The 21,737-nt window shown below is 44.1% G+C and overlaps 1 protein-coding gene across 1 annotated transcript in view; it reads right to left on the bottom strand.

Annotated features, from left to right (window-relative positions):
• The window catches only part of CWF19L2 (CWF19 like cell cycle control factor 2), a 410,652-nt gene that overhangs the window by 31,501 nt on the left and 357,414 nt on the right, over positions 1–21,737 (bottom strand). Inside the window, exons 14-15 of the mRNA XM_082245347.1 lie at positions 20,055–20,171; positions 7,692–7,847 (exon numbers count right to left, since the gene is read on the bottom strand). Coding sequence (XP_082101473.1) covers positions 7,692–7,847; positions 20,055–20,171 — 273 coding nt within the window. The remainder of the gene's footprint in view (positions 1–7,691; positions 7,848–20,054; positions 20,172–21,737) is intronic.

The raw sequence follows: 21,737 nt of genomic DNA, 5'->3' as shown, positions 1-21,737 counted from the left end.
GCATGACTTTGGTCCAAATGCGATGCAAATTCAGCCATACAATCTATATGGCTGAATTCGCATCGCAAAGACATTGCATGTGATTTGCATAGCAGTGCGCCCCCCGAATCACATGCAATGTCTTCCATCGCACCAGTGTGAACCAGCACTAAATATTTCATTAGCATGTACATAGCTGAGGTAATAAAGTCATTTTGTACAAAGTGCACTTACCCCCCTACAAAAACATAATCAATTAGTCTCGGTTCACACATATGCGATGCGGGAACCCTGCAAATCCACTGCGGGTTCCCACATCACATTCAACTCTAAGACAGTTCACACTGCCATATGCGAAACACTGGGGCTGTCAATACAAAGTTAATGACCCCCCCCCCCAGATCAGTTGGCATATCGCAGTGCGAACTGTCAGTTTGGACATGAATCGGATCGCATAGGTGTGAACACCCATGAGATCTGATTCTGCTGCGGACCCAAAAAAGGTTCCTGTGTGAGTTGTGTCCGAATGCGATGCAAATTCACTACATTGATGGGTTGGGATGCTGGTTACTACATCGTCAATTGATGGGGGGGGGGGGGGGGGGCATGCTGGTCCCTACATTGATGGGTTGGGATGCTGGTTACTACATCGTCAATTGATGGGGGGGGGGCATGCTGGTCCCTACATTGATGGGGGGCAATATTGTGCAGCCCTACTCATAGGCGTGCGCACGGGGTGTGCCGGGTGTGCCTAGGCACACCCTAATCGCCCTCGTGCAGTGCTTCTGCCATGGCCACCACCGCTGTGTCTGCTGCTTTCTGCCCCTGGCTGCTCAGCTCCCAAACCCAATCCTGTCGGTGCGGAGACTGAGAGGGACTGTCTGGGGGAGGACCCTGGCCTGCTGTAAGGGGGGGATCTATATAGGGGACCTCACCTCACCCTGGCCTGCTGTAAAGGAGGATCTATGGGCGACCTGCCCTAGCCTGCTGTAAAGGGGGATATATGCCATAGATCCCCCTTTAGAGCAGAGCCCTGTGATCAGTGTGCGGCCTTAAAAGAATAATGTTTACTTTGATAATTGTTTATTTAATTAAAAATGTTTTAATACCGCTTAGAATGTTTGTTTACATTTATTTATAAAAGTGTGTGTATATGTATATGTGTGTGTTTGTGTGTATGTATATATATATATATATATATATATATACATACATACATACATATACACACATGCATGTATATTGACCCCCCAAAATAATACCTTGCCACCCCTTTGCCACCCCTGTTTCAAAAGTCTAGCTCCGCCACTGCCACCATACAACCCCAGTATAGGTGGAGGGGCAGATGGGGGGGATAGATGACCCACAGGACCATCAGATTTAGGGAGGGAGCCTAACAGGAAGGAGGGGAACCCGGGGATCCGACCATCCCAGGGAGGAGCCTGTGTCCACCCCAAAACCCTGCAGGGGGAGAGAGGGGACAGCTACTGACCATACCAGGAACCAGACGGGCACTGCTCCAGACAGAACCTCCTCGCCATTGAAACGGGGGGCTGTCGGCCAGGAGGAACGCTGTAACAGAGGCCGAGACCTCGTGAGGCATTTAACTCACAGGTCAGCCCCTTCTGGTGGGGCCATGTCATGGCCGACCTAGCACAGAGCTGAGGTCTGCGCACGCTCGTTGGCCAGACTGGGATGACCACTGGATCTAGATTGTCCAGCCCATCGTCCAGTCCGACACTTAATTGTAGATCTTACAGGAAAAAAACAGGAGAAAAAAAATCTATTGAAAATAAAGAATTGCCAGGACCATACATCCCAGCAAGGAACTAGGTCCTTACTCCTGACTAGGCAGAAAAAAAACTGAGTACCTATTGCAGAGAGATACCTCCTGGGACTGCCCATAGGCGTAATCAAGTTATTTTTATGCCTAGTATCCTACTCGTGTAGGGGGCAGTATAACTCAATGGTGAAGAAGATCAGGAGCAGAGTCTGTCAATTAACGAAAGAGAAAAAGCCTTGCCATTACTTTAAGTTAAAGTGGTTGTAAACCTCAGAATTAAATATGAACAAAGCATATCCCTCTATAGTGTGTACTTGCCTCAATTAGGTGCTCTAAGTGTAATTTCTGACTTCTGCTTTGTTCCTCTGCTAACAGCATGAATCACTTCTGACACGTTTTTTCAGTCACTAAGAGCAAAACGGTGACGGAGTGGGGAAGCTCTAGTTGATTGACAGCCTCGGCTCTGTTCCTGTGTGCCATGTCAAGGGGGGGGGGGGGTGTCTTCCCACTAATCAGCTCTCTGAGCTCTCCTCACTGAGCTCTGCAGTGTGTAACTTCAGCTCTCCACCCCCTTTTTTCTGCACCCTCAAACTTATAAATTCAGCAATCTAAATCGATGTAGAGAAGAGAAGACTGCAAATAGACAGATACATCTTATGTAGAAGGATACATTCGATTTCTGTGTATCACCTGAGGATAGTCCCTTCACTGGGTATATGTAAGGGTTTACATCCACTTTAAATTTGCAGTACAGTTTTTTCAACAAAGCCATCAACATTTTTATAACTAAACTAATTACCAATGGTCTTCTACACTATTACTGGACAGAAAGTCATCTGCTTGTTGGAAAATTATTGTTCTTTTTTCATCAAAGATCTTTATTTAACTTCTGAAATTTACACAAATAAATGGATTTTTGTAAAATCTTACCGTAAAATCCTTTTCTCTTAGCTCATCGACAGACGTAGTCCTCGGTGATACACCACCTTCGGGTTATGTTACCTCCGCAGGAGCAGGACTAGACAGGAAATTAAAAAGCTCTGGCCACACCCTAGGGGCAGTCCCAGAGGGTATATCCTCTCTCTCTCTGCCTCAGCAAATCAGTTATGTGAAAAAGCAGTGCTTAGAGAATTTAACCCAACCCAACTCCAAAACAGAGGGGCGGGGACTACGTCTGTCGATGAGCTAAGAGAAAAGGATTTTACGGTAAGATTTTACAAAAATCCATTTTTCTCTAGCGCTCATCGACAGACATTGTCCTCGGTGATACACCACCTTCGGGACGTCCCAGAGCAGTATCACAACTGAGGGGTGGGAAAATGGAAATCAAATCCCAATCTAGAAGGCCCAACCGGTGCCAATTAGAGGTTTACAATGCTCATCCTTAATGATGAGACTCAACAAAAACATTTTTCAAACAGAAAAAAACCCTCGAGGTAGACCACCGGTCTCCTCAAATTGCGGCCTGCAAAACCTTGCGGCCAAATGAGGCATCCGCCGATGCCGTCACATCAATTTTATAGAATTTAATAAAGGTATGTACCGACGACCAAGTGGCCGCCTTACATACCTGGACCACTGACGCCTGATGGCGAAAGGCCCAGGAAGTACTGAGCGCTCGAGTGGAGTGCGCCCTAACAGGGAACGGAGGACTCTGACCCTTAATAGAATAAGCCTGTACCACCGTTTGTCTAATCCATTTGGCAATGGTCGCGGCAGATGCAGGCAAACCCTTTCTGGGGCCATCCGTGATCACAAAAAGTGAATCCGTCTTACGGAATGATTCCGTAGCTTTCAGGTATACCCTGATTGCCCGAACCACATCCAAGGAATGCAACGCATGTTCCCGATGATGCTTGGGCTGAGGACACAAGGAAGGTAGTACAATATCTTCATTCAGATGAAAATCTGAAACCACCTTAGGAAGAAAAGATGGCTTAGGATGAAGTACTACCTTATCCCTATGAATCACTAGGTATGGGGACTGGCATGATAATGCAGCCAGTTCTGACACCCTGCGAGCAGAAGTAATAGCCACCAAGAAGACCACCTTCTGGGATAAAGTAAGCAAGGGAATCTCCCTGATGTTTTCAAAGGGAGGTTTCTGTAGAACCGACAAAACCAAATTAAGATCCCAGGGCGGTAAGGGCGCGCGGACTGGAGGAGCCAGGTGCCGCACCCCCTGGATGAAATTCCGCACCAAGGATTTGGTAGCTAAAGGTTTCTGAAAGAAGATTGCTAATGCTGAAACTTGACCCTTGATGGTGCTCAAGGCTAGCTTCTGCTCAACCCCTTGTTGCAAAAAGGCCAATATTCGAGACACCGAATAGGTACGTGGAGGAAATCCTAAAGATTCGCACCACGCAATATAAGTCTTCCATGTGTGATAATAGACTTTGCTGGAAGTCGCTTTCCTTGCTTTAATAAGGGTAGGAATGACAGAAGTAGACAAACCTCTGTCCTTCAGTACTTGGGTCTCAATGGCCAGGCCATTAAAACCAGCGACTGTAAAGCACGAAGGTAAATAGGTCCTTGAGACTACAGACACTCCCTGAGACGAAGTTCCCACGGAACGTCTGCGACTAACCTGTCCAAGTCGGCCAGGCCGGCTTGAAGAGGCCAGCCTAGAATTTCTAGGACCACTGGCGCTGATTGGATCTGAACCAGGCGTCCCTAGAGGTATCTGGCCCCGACCATCCGAGAAAGTCTGGTCGTTTTCTGTTCCCACACATTTATCAGATACCTGATAGTTATCAGGCAAGGTGATCTTTTCTGGTTGAACCTCAGGGACCGAAGTCACCCGACTAGAGGCTACTTGGCCTATCTGGTCAATCAGATCCGATTCCTGTGAGGTATCGGGACTAATCTTAGGAAAAGGTAAAGGAAAAGATCTATACAGGGAACGGTAACTACCGCTTCCTGTACTTAAATGTTGGAAGGGAAGAATCGCACCGGTAGTAGTGGTTGATGCTCGATCTAATGTCCTGAATACCGGTGAAAACGTCCCCCCACCCTGAAATTGGGTGGGGGCGCACCTTCAGGCTGTGTACTCCTTTACTTCGGGTTTGGCTGGGTTGGTCCTCTGCTTGTCCGACCAGCCCTTCTTGAACCCTCCTGGAGGAGTCTTGCCTTTCCCGGAAGTACCAGCCGGGCGTCCTTTATGGGCGGTAAAGAAAGGTCCTCGCTTGTTGCGAGGTTCCTTAGCTTTTGCAGCCTGTGGCAAAAAAGTACTCTTGCCCCCGGTGGCATCCTTAATGATTTCATCTAGGTTGGCTCCAAATAGACGATTCCCCTGGAAAGGGAGATTGGTCAAAGTCTTTTTGGAACCTAGGTCAGCTGACCAGCATTTTAACCACAGCACACGTCTGAGGATCACTGCTAACTTAGATGCATGCCCTAACAAGGGAGTAGTGTCCAAGGCTGCGTCACAGATAAACCGTAGCCCTTGTATGATCTGTTCTATCAAATCAGATGTCTCCTGGGGAATATCTTTTCCCCTAAGATCTTGGCGTACCATCTTCGCCCATTCTGTAAGTGTCTGGGAAACTAGACCAATAACAATTACTGGTCTAAATGCTGACCCTATCAGAGAAAAGATAGTGCGGGACTCCGCTTCTATCTTTCGATCCACCGGATCCTTAAAGGACGAAGTGTCCTCCACTGGAATAACCGTGGCTTTATTCAGCCTGGAAATAGGCGGATCCACGACTGGTGGTACCGTCCATTTCTTAATGATGGATTCCTCAAACGGATAGCGTCTAGCAATACGCTTGGAAATAGTAAAGGTACGTTTAGAATGTTCCCATTCTCCTTTAATCTGATTTCCAAAACATTTAGGTACAGGAAAAGCCTTCGCCGTCTTGATGGGCTTATTAGTCCCAAAAGGCCTCTCTGTTTCAGTTGCCTCTGCCGGTAAAGCCTCAAGTTTTAAGGTTTCTTGCACTGCCACAACTAGTGCGTCCACCAATGCTTCTTCCTGAATTATAGCAGGAGAAGAAGCGTCCTCCTCACTGTCTGAGGGGGCTTTACCTGGGATAGCAGCCCTTGCAGAGGAACCTGCAACTGCAGTGACCATCTCTGAATCGGAGTCAGAGGTGTCAGATAGTATAGGGGTAGGCGGGGGTCGCTTCCTTGACCCCCGTCCCTGACAGGCCGCCTCCACCCGAGCCACCATAGACTCCAAAATTGCTGTAAATGACTTTATACTATGTACACCGGCGGGTCCCGAGGCCCCCTCGAGGGAAACAGGTGGGGGAATCTGTGTGGCAGGGTCCATAATAACTCCAGTTACTTCCTGGATGATATAATTCAAAGTAAAGAAAAACTTTTTTTTTTTTTTTTTTTTTTGACCCTCAGCGCCACAAAAAACCCCTTAGAGTTACCTGCTAGGGATCCCTATCGATCGAGAGAGAGAGAGATAGACCCCCAGGCTCACCACTTGATGTTCAGAGTTGAACTGCAACAGCTTACAGCGCTGTCTTAGACAAACAGGAAGTCTTTTGGCTGGCTGCCCAGGAAGAAAGGAGGCGGCTCCGCCCCTCTGTACGCCTTCCGGCGCCTCCCCCAAGCTCCACGAGGTGTAGAATCACCTAAAACATGGCCGCCCCCATGCTGGAGACACGAGGCTACGCCAAAATGGCGGCTCGTGCGATCCAGCAAAAAAAATGGCGGCGGCCTGTGCTGACTAGCGGTGTGCTGCAGGCACACAACACTCTCTCTGCATGGGGATATGGCGTGTTTGGCGGTACCGGCCCTGGCGGACCGCATGGCCGTTCGGGAGGCCTGCTATTAGCTGGAGATCTGACTTGGAAGGCAGTCTACATGTCCATGGCTTCTGACTGGTAGGTAGCTTATACTTAACCCATAAGATTCCCAGAATGCCACAGATTACATCTTTAAAACATGTATACAATAGATTGTTAGCTCCCAAACCAAGCCTCCTGGCTTTTGCACACATAAAATCACACTCAAAGTAGGAGGATTTGTGACATGTTATAGGATAGAAAGAAACTCTTTCTTACCATACAGAGAGGGGCCCGCGTTCACCACAAAACCCGTCAGGGAAAACAGGGGGAACATACTACTCACCATACCGGAACCAGGCGGGCACCAACTCCTGACAGTACCCCTCTCCACCGGGGCGGGAGGGCTGTCGACCGATACAGACGCCGTGACTCATGGTCTTTGGCGTTTCAGCGAGACGTTTAACTCGCGGGTTCAGTCCTTTAATGGGACTTTGTCGCGGCCGACTCAGCGCGGAGCTATGGCCTGCACGCGCTCGTAGGCTGAACTGGGGTGACCACCGGATCTCAACATCCAGCCCGTCGCCCAGTTCAGCTTTCTTGCTTGAAGATCTCACAGGAACACTGGAGAAAAAAAGCTGTCCAAAAATCCTTTTAGAAAAAAATTTCTTGCCAGGACCTAAGATCCCAGCAAGGTATCTAGGTCCTTACTCCTAACTAGACAGAAAATAACTGATTTGCTGAGGCAGAGAGAGAGAGGATATACCCTCTGGGACTGCCCCTAGGGTGTGGCCAGAGCTTTTTAATTTCCTGTCTAGTCCTGCTCCTGCGGAGGTAACATAACCCGAAGGTGGTGTATCACCGAGGACTACGTCTGTCGATGAGCGCTAGAGAAATTTTATTTTTTATGGCACCTTAATTTTAGGTTTACACATACTATGAATTAATCAAATGAAAAAAATCCTCAAAAACATCAGCTAAATCCAAATGATAACCACATATAGGCAGTCACCAAGATTGACAGTAAGACATGCCCACATGGGTAAACACTTCCTTTACATTTCTCAAAAGAAAAATGGAAAATCGGAATGCAATATTAGCAGTTCCCTTCTCTACAAGTCCTAAAACTCATCAATATGTCACACTGAGCTGCACATGGCCAATCTACACAAAAAGACTATACCAACCTTGAAATATATGGGAGCCATGTCTCCTGTTTCCTTAGGAAGAGGGATGCATTCATATACTAGATGGAAACGCTTCTTCATATTTATGTTCGTTTCCAAAAATACACAGTCCAGCCCTTTCTCAGCAAACATCTTAACAAGTGCTTTACGGAACATCTAGAATGTAAAAAAAAAAAAAAAAATAGGTTGTCAGTGAAATCTATCCAATCAGAACTGAGATTAACTTTTCTTTTAATTTTTCGACCAGCTAGTGTGCAGTCCAGTTTCTGACACCCTGGCAAATTCTACTTTTTGTATCTTCCCCTTACATTTCACTATGGTGACAAAACAAACATACAACTGAAGAGGTTAAGTTCCTATAGCATCCTAAAAGTTGTTTTTGCCTGATTCAAACTTGGCCAACCATGTGGAGAAAAAGCAGACCTAAACCTTTAGCCTACAGGGTCCTTAAAACCAGGACATCTTCAATATGGACCATCAAGATTTTATTAAGGCAGGAAAGCCCATTTCTTTAGGAACTTCTCCGCTATATGATATTGTTGAGCAAAGGGTTTGGGAGGGATGAAGATATTTTGTGGGTGGTGAGCTTTTTGTGATCCCTGCTTTCTAATGGCTTTAATGAGCTAGGGAGGCTTCTGAAAAGGGCAGCAACCAGGCTTGGGGACAGTGCTTATTGCGATCAGTAGTAGGGCTCTGCAGGGGAATGGCACTGACTTTCCTATCTAGACGCGTACTGGCTGCCCCCCCCCAGACTCCGTTCCTGTTGTACCTTTGAACTGCCATGGCCCAGACTACAGAATGGTGGCAAAAAAAAAAGCCTGCTTTCTGCCCTGGCTGTAACAAAGTTGCACCGAGTGCTCCTGGATTAGGCATAAGGGATTGGAGCATTCAGCACTCTGGGCACCATGGTTTTAAAGATTAACTCCACTTTTGTTGAGAAAAAAAAAACATCCCACTCTGGGTAATCTATGTACATTGCAAAGGTATTAAACTTTGTTGCTGATTCCTACCTTGTGTTATTCTAAAGAAATAGCTATTTGTTTGTCTATGTTCATGTGCAAAGTGAATGTTAATTGGCGTGACTTTATAATTATCAGTCAGCTGCTGCACTTGCAGGGTGAGGAAAGTGGCTGGGTCGGCATCCCTTTAGACACGATTTGACTTTGGGAGTATCTCACCAAAGATGTCATGCTTGTTGCAGGGGATGCCCAAAATCTTACCTGTACCTTAGTGTAGACTTCTGGGATAATCAGTGAGCCTAACACAAAAAGGAAATTACATTTCTGGAGGGATTTCCATACACCATCTGTGTACAGAACAACTCCAGGTAGCCATATTGCATTGCGTTTTACAGAAAATTACAGAGCTGCAGATTGAAAAGGAAAAGGTCATTTCATCATTCAAAACAATAGGAGTTGTGTAGCAATTGTAAATGCTATACATTTTTTTTTTTTAATTTGGCTTTTTTTTCCCATGAAAGTGGAGTTACTCTTAACTGCCACCTTATGGAAAAGTGGGAAAAGTGTACAAAACGTAAATCAGATAGTGGTATGCTTCTCTCAGAGCAGAGGGAAGATATCCGTCACTTACAGACTCTAGAGAAAAAAAAAAAAAAAACGAGGCTTGCTGGAAGGTGGTGGGGTTATACTGGGGTTGTCCTTTACAGATTTGCTTGCCAGTGTCCAATCACTGCAAGACAGTAGTAAATAACCCAGCAGCTGATGATTGATCCTGTATCCTGTGATGTACGATTAAGAAAGTTGCTATTTGCTTAGGCACTTCAGAATACCAAAGGATAACTGAAGGAAGTTATCACTGTAGAAAAGATATGGACTGATGGCTTATGTGGTCATCTACTAGGTGTAGCTTTAAGCTCATACATTCATAGTTTGCCACAGTTTTAAATATTTCATTTTCTGTGTCACTGGCAAAGAAAAAAACTTTTAGACGTCTTGGTACATTTTTCCATTCATCCTTCCTTCAATGATACGAAGTTTGCTAGTACCGTATGCTAAAAAACAGCCCCACACCAGTTCCCACCTTCAAACATCACTGTTGATATGGGGCTGTATTTAAGGTGATGTGCAATGCCATTTGACATCCAAACATGGTGTGTATTATGGCATCCAAAGAGTTCAATTTTGGTCTCATCTGACCAGATTATATTCTCCCAGTATTTCACAGGGTTGTCTAAATGTTGTGCAGCAAACTTTAAACGGGCCTCAACACGCTTTTTTTCAGCAATAGAGTCTTGCGTGGTGAGCGTGCATACAGGCCATGGCGGTAGAGTGTATTACTTACTGTTTTCTTTGAAACCATTGTACCTGCTAATTCCAGGTCTTTCTGAAGCTCTCCACAAGTGGTCCTTGGCTCTTAGACAACTCTTCTGATAATTATTTTCACTCCTCTGCCAGAAATCTTGTGAGGAGCACCTGGTCGTCACTGTTTTTTTGGTGAAATTATGTTCTTTTCACTTCCAGATTATGGCCCCAACAGTGCACACTTGAACATTCAGAAGTTTAGAAATCCTTCTGTAACCAATGCCATCAGTATGTTTTGTAACAACAAGGTTGCAAAGGTCTTGAGAGAGCCCTTTACTTTTACCCATCATGAGATGTTTGTGTGACACCTCGGTGAGGAGACACCTTTTATAGGCCATCAGTTGAGAGTGAGCCAGCTAATAATAATTTGCACTGACAAGGGGCAGGATTGCTTTCTAATTACTGACAGATTTCAGCTGTGCCTTTTGCATCTCCCTTTCTTCATGTATTCAATACTTTTTCCCTGTATCATTCCAATGCATTACATACAGTGGGTACGGAAAGAATTCAGACCCCCTTAAATTTTTCACTCTTTTTTATATTGCTAAAATCATTTAAGTTCATTCTTCTTCCTCATGAATGTACACATAGCACCCCATACTGACAGAAAAACACAGAATTGTTGACACTGTTGCAGATTTATTAAAAAAGAAAAACTGAAATATCACATGGTCCTAAGTATTCAGACCCTTTGCTGTGACACTCATATATTTAACTCAGGTGCTTTCCATTTCTTCTGATCATCCTTGAGATGGTTCTACACCTTCGTTTGAGTCCAGCTGTGTTTGATTATACTGATTGGACTTGATTAGGAAAGCCACACACCTGTCTATATAAGACCTTCCCGATCACAATGCATGTCAGAGAAAATGAGAATCATGAGGTCAAAGGAACTGCCTGAAGAGCTCAGAGACAGAATTGTGGCAAGGCACAGATCTGGCCAAGGTTACAAAAAGATTTCTGCTGCACTTAAGGTTCCTAAGAGCACAGTGGCCTCCATAATCCTCAAATGGAAGACGTTTGGGACGACCAGAACCCTTCCTAGAGCTGGCCGTCCGGCCAAACTGAGCTATCGGGGGAGAAGAGCCTTGGTGAGAGAGGTAAAGAAGAACCCAAAGATCACTGTGGCTGAGCTCCAGAGATGCAGTCAAGAGATGGGAGAAAGTTGTAGAAAGTCAACCATCACTGCAGCCCTCCACCAGTCAGGGCTTTATGGCAGAGTGGCCCGACGGAAGCCTCTCCTCAGTGTAAGACACATGAAAGCCCGCATGGAGTTTGCTAAAAAACACCTGAAGGACTCCAAGATGGTGAGAAATAAGATTCTCTGGTCTGATGAGACCAAAATAGAACTTTTTGGCCTTAATTCTAAGCGGTATGTGTGGAGAAAACCAGGCACTGCTCATCACCTGTTCAATACAGTCCCAACAGTGAAGCATGGTGGTGGCAGCATCATGCTGTGGAGGTGTTTTTCAGCTGCAGGGACAGGACGACTGGTTGCAATCGAGGGAAAGATGAATGCGGCCAAGTACAGGGTGCTCTGGACCTCAGACTGGGCCGAAGGTTAACCTTCCAACAAGACAATGACCCTAAGCACACAGCTAAAATAACGAAGGAGTGGCTTCACAACAACTCTGTGACTGTTCTTGAATGGCCCAGCCAGAGCCCTGACTTAAACCCAATTGAACATCTCTGGAGAGACCTAAAAATGGCTGTCCACCAACGTTTACCATCCAACCTGACAGAACTGGAGAGGATCTGCAAGGAGGAATGGCAGAGGATCCCCAAATCCAGGTGTGAAAGACTTGTTGCATCTTTCCCAAAAAGACTCCTGGCTGTATTAGATCAAAAGGGGGCTTCTACTAAATACTGAGCAAAGGGTCTGAATACTTAGGACCATGTGATATTTCAGTTTTTCTTTTTTAATAAATCTGCAACAATGTCAACAATTCTGTGTTTTTCTGTCAGTATGGGGTGCTATGTGTACATTCATGAGGAAGAAGAATGAACCTAAATGATTTTAGCAAATGGCTGCAATATAACAAAGAGTGAAAAATTTAAGGGGGTCTGAATACTTTCCGTACCCACTGTATAACCTAACTTAACTGAAATTATTTGTTTTGGTTTCACTGTATGTATAGATTGCGTGGATTGTTACTGACATGTGGTGAAACGTTCATGTCAATAGCACGTTTAAAAATATATTTACCTAGAAATATGGGGACGTGTTCAATACCTATTTTGCCCACTGTAATTAAAGTTACGTTAAAAATAAAAGCGAGAAAATTTGGTTTATAATAGTTTGTGTCTATGCAGAACAGAGTTTAATATTGTTTGTTGATGTCTATATCCCCCTAGTGCAAGGTTTACAAATCCCACAATGATTAAACCATATTTACCTGATGTCACGTAAACTTCCCAAGAGGACAGTTAAACATTTGGATAATGTTTGAGACTCTAGTGAGCTTACTATAGGATTTGTTCTCAATGCAAGAGTCTGAGCCATAACCTAATAACAGGATCACTGCATAATTCTGTGTTCCGGCCAGTATTTACCACTCTGAGCACAACAGCAAATGATTAGCATTGTGGAACTGGTATATAGGCCAAACTTGGAACATAGAAAACTCTGCGGCTCTGTCTAAATCATAGCAATATGAGCATGGAAGATTTACAAGCACAATTATTTTTCTTAATAAATATTCGCATACACTGATCAGCCATAACATTATGACTAGAGATGCACTGAAATTTCGGCGCCCGAAACATATCGGCAGATCGGCACCGAAAACGTACATGATTTTACTGTCCCGAGGTGTGTTTTTCACAGGTCATGTGACTCAAAAACTGCATCAAAAACCTAACGGGTGCGTTATTGAAGGGTTCTTGCTGTATTAACAATGTATTTCAACAGGGAGCTGCATTTTTGGTGTGATTTTTTTTTTTTTAACTGACCTCTAAAAGTGCCGATGATAGTCTATAATAAATTTATAGTAATTTAAATTTATATTATTAAAAAAGTTGAATATAATACAATTTTATCTAAAAAATAAAAATTATATATATATATATATATATATATTTTTTTTTTTTTAAACTGTCATTTTCAGTTGCGGCCAAGTGTATCCCGATGTGAAGTGTATCAGATCATCTGATTGAACTGTGGACTTGAAAAGGAATTTCAGTAAGTCAACACCTGATTCATCCTTTATGACCGGTTTGAATACCCTGTGTGATGATATCAACTTGAAAGCGCGGGAGCACATAAATCGCTGTTATTTGAGAGCACTTCCAGAGAGAGTATATCAATACCATGGCATGTTTGCTTTCCTATAATCTAGACAGCATATGGTTCCGGTGAGTTCGCAATTTTACTAACTGGTGGAGTTATTATTGAGCACCGGAAACTATCACAGTTTACTTTCACTTTGAATTTTGATATATGGACTTTTTATGTTTCAGATAAATATTTTGAGTTATCATTTGATCATGTCACATTAAGTTTTGTGATATGGTTGACTGCACTTTATCATTGAATATTATAGAATATACAGTACTGCAACCTTTTATTGATTATCCTGAATATTTCGTTTTGGCACCAAAATTTCCATTCGGTGCACCTCTAATTATGACCACTGACAGGTAAAGTGAATAACATTTACTGTCTTGTGACAATGGCACTTTAAAGTGGATGGAACATATTAGGCATCACGTAAAGATGTTGTCCCTGAAGTTTATGTCTTGAAAGCAGAAACATTGGGCAAACGTAAGGATTTGAGTGATTGACAAAGACCAGATTGTAACTGGACTACACAAACATGGCCGCCGTGTATAGGAATACACAGGCTACAACAAAATGGCGGGCCCACGCGGCAACAGGAGGCATACAGGGACCCAGGAGGGAGACCAGGCCTCAGGGAAAGATCCAGGCAGGATGGGGGGGCCCTGGCAGGAGCCCCCACCAAGTACAACCCCCTCCAAGCACAGTCGATCGTCTGGTTGCTGGCGGCGCATCCCCCTGGTCCCCATTGCTAGTAAGCGCCCTGCCCCACCCCAGGAACAATGGCTAGACCACCCAAAAACAGCCCCAACATACGTGGAGGGGAGGGGGGCTGGTGAGGGACTCGGCAAGGGGGGTACCTGTGGGAAGGAGGGGAACCCGGAGGTCCGACCATCCCAAGGAGGGGACCCACGCCCCCTCCCCCCCAAAAGGAGAGGCGGGGCCAACTACTCACCATACCAGGAACCAGACGGGCACCGCTCACCATTTAAATGGGGGGCGGTCAGTCAGTCAGTCAGGAGGAAAGCTGCGACTTGGGCCAAGACCCAGTCGTATGCGACCTCGCAAGGGGTTTTATTTACAGGCCAGCCCCCATCCAGTGGGGCTATGTCGTGGCCGACCTAGCACAGAGCTGAGGTCTGCATGCCCTTGTTGGCCATACTGGGTTGACCACTGGATCTAGATCATCCAGCTCATCGCCCAGTCTGGCAGTTGATTGTAGATCTCACAGGAAAAAATCCAGGAGAAAAAATTTCTATCTAAAAAAAAAAATTTGCCAGGACCAAAGATCCCAGCAAGGAACTAGGTCCTTACTCCTGACTAGGCAGAAAAAAAAACTGAGTGGCTATATCAGAGAGAAGGAGTATATCCCTTGGGACTTCCCATGGGTGTAGCCAGAATTCTTTTCTGCCTAGTGCCCTACTCCTGTAGGGGGCAGTATAACCCAATGGTTATGAATACCAGGAGCTGCGCTCGTCAATGAACAAAAGAGAAAAACGAATTAAGGGTACAGTTGTGCAGCAAACAATGCACAATACATCTTGCTTTGTGTGTTGCTATTCTTTACAATCAGTGTGTTTAATGTAAATAACTGCATAGAAAGTAGACATACCAGAGCAGGGATGTGTATTGGCTCCTAGGCAACTGGATTTTCAATCTAAACTGCAATTTTCAGCCGTAAAACAGATGCATTTTTGTAATATTAGAGTGAACATGACCCTAAGGTAGCTTAGAAGTTGGCGTTAAAGCTGAACTCCAGGAAAACAGCTTAGTACAGTGCAGAGAAACAGTATTTGCCCCCTTCCTGACTTTTTCTTTTTGCTTATTTGTCACACTTAAATATTTCAGATCATCAAAGAAATTGTAATATTAAACAAAGATAACCTGAGTAAATACAAAATACAATAAGAAAAATAGTAGCGCTCAGCCTAATATCAAAAATCCCAAAACACCTAAAGTGTTAGGATAGCGAGTCCAACATTAAAAATATTCAAAAGAATCAAACATAGAATAGTTCTTATGAAAAAATATCAAGTGATATGATTCAGGTGATCTCCCTCCTCTAGTGCTTCAATTACCCAGTGCAGACCTCCACTTGAGGATTATTACTATACAACGCTTGGTCCTGGCTGCCACTATGATTCAGATTGGCGGCACTTCATGTAAGTGCAAGCTTACTATTTCACACATGATGTTTTGCATTTGAGGTCCTGCCACCATTATCCCTGGTTGAATTTGCAGTATTTTATGTAAGTGCTATAGGCACAATTGTTTTATATATTTATTTGTTGTCATTGGTCACTTATTACTACGGATGGGATATGCTGAGCAGTTTTTACCATGAGAAATAAAACTTCTTGGTCATGATCCATGCACTTGTATACATTCTGAAGAGGGTCCTGTGATTTAGATAGAGGGGATAAGTGTGAACTAATGATGACTACATACATACCTCTGATGACCCAGATCTTGTATGCAATTTTTGCTGTTCTATTCATTAGACAGCAACTATATCTGGTGACTGCGTTTTTCTGACATTGGTGGAGTTAGCACTGGGAAACTGAAGCACTGGAGGAAGGAGATCCCCTGAATTATATCACTTGATAATTCTTCATAAGAACTATTCTATGTTTGAATCTTTTGAATATTTTCAATGTAGGACTTACTATCATAACCAGGGCTGGTGCAAGGATTTTTGACACCCCAGGTGAAACCTGATTCTGCCCCCCCCCCCTGGCTCCACTCCTGACCCCACCCCCATTTGCCCTGCCCATGAGTGCGGTATGCTTATTGTGGAAGGTTCAGGGGTGCATTTCATACAGGATGCAAGGTTCAGAAATGTGTTGTACAGGGTGCAAGGTTCAGGAGTGCATAAGGTTCAGGAGTGCGTTTCGTACAGAGTGCAAGGGTCAGAAGCGCGTTGTACAGAGTGCAGGTTCAGGAATGCATTGTACTGAATGCAAGGTTCAGGAGTGCATTTCATACAGAGTCTAAGGTGCAAGGTTCAGGAGTGCGTTTTGTACAGAGTGCAGGTTCAGGAATGCATTGTACAGAGTGCAAGGTTCAGGAATGCATTGTACAGAGTGCAAGGTTCAGGAATTTGTTAAATTGCAAAGACACCAATGAATTAAACATTGCACGCTTACATCCTAAAATCTTGAATAGCAGCCGAGGTAAGAATGCAGGCATCAGATAGATAATAAGTTAGAGCCACCTATAGCAGGACATTCAGCAGTATAAACCTCTATCCAGCACAGCCAGGGATTCGTGGGCAAGCCAGTGGGGCATACGGCCACAATGAGAGTGAGTCCATGAGTGGAGCTGTCAAATTGAAGCTCTGATGTCGGGAAGGGCTTGGCCAAAGTGCATGGCTCCGCCCCTTTGTACCCTGCATAGACAAAACAATTGTCATTTATACATTGGTGGGAGGGGAAGAAGGTGGCAGGGGGCGGGACCAACTACTGCATGTGCACCCACAGCTCTGTATAACCAACCTGAATTATACAGAGCTGTGGGTGCACATGCAGTAGTTGGTCTCTCCCCCTGCAACCTTCTTACCCGCCCACAAATGTGTAAACGTTGGCTGTTTTCTCTAGGCACAAAACAAAGGGGCGGAGCCCCGCATCAGCCCAGACCTTTCTGACATCAGAGTTTCAATTTGACAGCTCCACTCATGGACTCACACGCGCACTCATTGCGGCTGTATGCCCCGCTGGCTTGGGACAGTTGGCACTCAAGGTATGCTACTCCAAAAGTGATGGACGCTGGAGGGGAGAGAGGGATGCAGAGAGGGAGGGTGAGCACCGCCCCCCACTGATGTGCGCTCTAGGCCGGAGCCTACCTTGCCTATAGGTAGCGCCGGCCCTGATCATAACACTTCAGGTGTTTTTTTTAATATATATTGTGCTGAGTGCTGCAATTTTTCTTTGTTCTTGTTATCACGGTTTTTTGTATATTAAATAATGATTTCATTTATTAAGGGAAAAAGGCTATTCAAACCTGCCTGGCCCTATGTGAAAAAGTAATTGCTCCCTAAACCTAATAACTGGATTTGTCACCCTTGTCGATAACAACTGCAATCAAATGTGTGTGCGATAACTGGCAATGAGTCTTTTACATCGCTGTGGAGGAATTTTGGGCACTCTTTTTTGCAGAATTATTTTAATTCAGCCACATTAAAGGGTTTTCGAGCATGAATGGCCTGTTTAAGGTCACGCCACAGCATCGTAATCGGATTTAGGTCTGAACTTTGACTAGGCCACTCCAAAACCCTAATTTTGTTTTCTTTGAGCCATTCAGAGGTGAACTTGCTGGTGTGTTTCAGGTCATTGTCCTGCTGCATAACCCAAGTGCGCTTGAGATCACAAACTGATGGCCGGACATTCTCCTTCAGGATTTTCTGGTAGAGCGCAGAATTCATAGTTCCATCAATTATGGCAAGTTGTCCAGGTCCTTAAGCTGCAAAGACCATTACAACTGGTGCGTTAAAACATGTTGTTAAACACCCCCCTTAATAATTTTTTTCCCCATGGGAGGCAGATTCTGGCTAAGCACATTGCTGCCTCTGACAGGTTATGCTTTCACCATGACCACCCTTCAGTGGAATGGGTTACTGGAAGGGTAAGGGATGGGGAGGGGGCACTGCTTTTAAAGGGAGGGTGACACCCTTAAAAGACATAACCCACTACACACCCCCAAGTGTGGAGGTTGTGATGGCATTTTCAGCAGGCACAGAATAAAAAGCAAATTTGAGGTTCCTTATCAGCAGACAAGGGGCATATTTTACAACCAGAGGAAAAAAGATTTAACCTCTACATATGGAAAGGCTTTTTCACAGTAAGAGCGGTGAAAATGAAGAATCAACTTCCTGAAACTAGTTCTGGCTGGCTCAGTAGATTGCTTAAAAAAATAACTGGATGCATTCCTAAATGCACAAAATATAACAGGATATTACCATTTATAGGTAATACCAGAGATTTTTGATTCAGGAAATATCGGATTGCCTCCTGGGCAATCCAGAAGGATTTTTCCCTCCACTGGATCAGATCGAATTTGGCCCCTGATGACATCACCTATATTGATAAGTGTTGGGCAAAGCTAGGACATATACACGTCATCACACAGGCTGGATAGTTGTCCGCCATCTTGGAAATTTGTTATGAGTACAATGCTGTGTATTGGTTGAGTTACATGTGAGTGCAATACTTGATGATTTTACACTACTGGCAGCGCTCCCCTTCTTTGAACATTGTGTCTTATACTGGGTTGGAGAGTCAGAGAGGTGATCGGAGGAGTCGGTGCTTGGTGGTAGGGAGCTGGTCTCCTTGGAGAGATTGCAGAGGTATCCTTATTGGACATCACTCACCCATGTCTTTGGTGGAGCCTTATATATACCCTCTGTGCAGGGGGTCATATCTGCTGGTAAGTAGGTCTGTGTTCACATGGGTGTGGAGTGCTGTAATTACACTTCTGGGATCATCTCCTATTACAAGGACACTTTTGGACTTTTTTCATTGTTTTTTTGAAAAAATTAGTTTCATGTTGTTTGCACTAAATGTGTGAAATCCTACAAGCATGTTTGAAACACTTTAAGCACTTTAAACATTTAGTGCCACAGTTTTGAGTTTTGTTTGAAATAGGCTTTAGGTTAATAATAGGTGCCATTAAAAGGTAATGACACCCCCAATTGCTTTCTTTAAAGCACAGCATTTTGTGTGTAGCTGCAGGAACATGTGTGATTTACACCAGTGGTCCAAAATGCCACACTTTGCTTACTTTTATCCAACCCTTGGGGTATATTACCCCCATTGTCCGCAACAGTGGGGCATAGTTCCTGCCGCTGACACTGGGGCACTATTCCTCTTACTGATACCAATGATGGCGCATTCAATTCTCCCATTAACATCAATGATGGGGCACTGTTCTTCCCGTTGATACCAATGATTTAGCACTATTACTCCCCCTAATACCAATGATGTGGCATGGTTTAGGGCCACTGGCGGCAGGACATGTTTTACTTAAACTGCCCCCCTTAAAGACTGAAGGACAGTAAACTGGGCCTTTGTCTAGAAAGTTTGGAAACCCCTGATTTATGTGCATTCCCACAGCCGCACAGAAGTGAAGATGTGAATCTAGCCTTATTTAGACCAACTGTGGGTCTAGAACCGTGCATTTGGATGTTTTTTATTTATTTTTTTCTTGTGTCTTTCTTCAACCTATTTAACTGTGTAAAATGAGCACTAAAGTTCAACTGAATGGCTCCTTGTGCTGCTTCTTCCTTTCCCAGTCTGCATTCTGATGTAATGTGGATTGATACCAAGTCAAAATCGGGTATTTACACTGCTTGTATTAGTATTTAAAAAAAAATAATAATAATAAAGGTTAAGAGCCGGTTCACATAGGCGCGACCCGACTTGCCGGGGCGACCTGTGAAGTCGCGGTGCGCAGCTCGCACCGCGACCTCGGAGCGGCATGCACGGACTTCATATCATTGAAGTCAATGCAGGTCGCTCCAGGTCGCCCCAAAGTAGCTCAGGACCCTTTTTCTAAGTCGGAGCGACTTGTGTCGCTCCTATTAGAACGGGTCCTGTGCTAATCTATGGCAGGCGACCCGCGGCGACTTGTCAGGCAACCAGGTCGCCTGACAAATCGCCCCAGTGTGAACCGGCTCTAAAGAGCTGCATTCATTTGTGTATTTTAGATCTGCCAGGAGTTCCTTTTAAACCCAACATCCCGTGCTGTATAAAGTGAAGAAAAATGACTGACCTGAATTTCATTCCAAATATCTTCATCCACTAATGTGGCAGCAATGCAGTGCTGTAGAGGCACAATCAAACAATGGCCCTCTGTGAGAGAGAGATGGTTGGGGAGACACATATAAACCTAAAAAAAAAACAAAAACAAATAAAAATAAAAATTCAAGCCAACATAAAAAACATTTGGACCTCTGTGCTATCTAGCTTTAATAAGATAGGCAGGTCCAAAAAAATCCATATAATTAAACAAATAAATAAAGAAATCTAAATATATTTCTCTCTCACAATGCACATCAACATGGTTATATTATGACTAGCAGGTAACCAGCTGATAAAGCAATTTTGAATGGCTCATGCATTTTTCTTCTGAAAATTGAAGACCAATGTCTTCAATTTGTTTGCACAAAGCAAGTCTATAGTGTATATAATTTATTTAAAAATCTGCAGAAGACACATTATGGGTTCCATGTTCACACAATATGTTGTACAATGGTAGAAATGTTACCACAATCTTGACAATGTGAGCTAGAAAACTTCAATGTAATAAGCTTTACAATGAATCAAGTCACTGAGACATGTTGAATATATTTTGTAGGGCTAGGACTATTGAATGATTTCTCGAGAGGTGTCACTTGCAATGTCCCCCACCTTTTCTAATTTTTCTTACTTAAGGCGGTGGTGGTAAAAGAAGGGAAATAAATAATAAAGTGGCAGGTGGGGGGTATGGAAGTGGGGTAAAAAGGAAGCTTATAAATGGACTTATGATCAGGGCTGCTGATAAAGCAGTACAACCAGTCCTGTTGTACTGGGCCCAGGCCCCATCAGGTAAACAGGGGGTCCCAGGGCAGCTTTATTGTTAATTTCTACCTAAATGAATAAATGGATTTTACTAGAGCACACCCTCTTTCCCATACCTCCCAACTTTTTGAGATGGGAACGAGAGACACCTATTAGCAAAAGTATGTAGGCATAGGACACACCCCCTGCCATGCCCCCTTAAAGGTGAATTATAAAAAAAAAAAGGATTTGTTAAACCCACAAGTGCTTTTTTTTTTAACCACTACTATTCCTTTATATTAGCTTTTGAAATTTAAAAATGCAGCAACTTATAAATTGGATGAGATGTTTAGCACTGGGTAACACTTTTTGAAGGATAAAAAGTGCATTTTATATATAACTATATCGATCAGACCAAAATGAGGGACAAATGAGGAGGAAAGAGAGACATTGTTCCAAATCAGGGACAGTCCCTGAAAATCAGGGACAGTTGGGGGCTATGCTCATTCCTACTTGCTTACCAGGGCTTAAATTACATTTCTCTAGACCCCATCAGGTGAACAGAGGGGCCCAAGAGGTGGGACTTTTTTTCGTTTTTGGGTTTCGGGGGAATAAAGTCATTGCTGCTTTTCTGTTGCACCCGCGGGGAGGATAGGTAGGATGTAGGCATGGTTAGGGGGCCCCATCAGAAGGGCTATATGGGGCCCCATGATTTCTAACAGCAGCTCTGCTTATGATTCAGCCAGATGTCTCACAACTGGTAGGAAGTGATAGTTACGGAGCATCTCCTGGAGGGTGTAAGTAATCTCTGTGTTCCAATGAGTTGCAAAAATCTATCAAATAGAACAAGGTCTTGTGGAACTTCTATTTTTTTCCCCTTGTTTGAACTAGAAAAGTCATCCATCTGTCGTATGTC

This window comes from Pelophylax lessonae, assembly GCF_965119305.1.
Source record: "Pelophylax lessonae genome assembly, chromosome: 2".
Lineage (NCBI taxonomy): Eukaryota > Metazoa > Chordata > Amphibia > Anura > Ranidae > Pelophylax > Pelophylax lessonae.
This window is presented reverse-complemented; position numbering and strand designations above follow the sequence as displayed.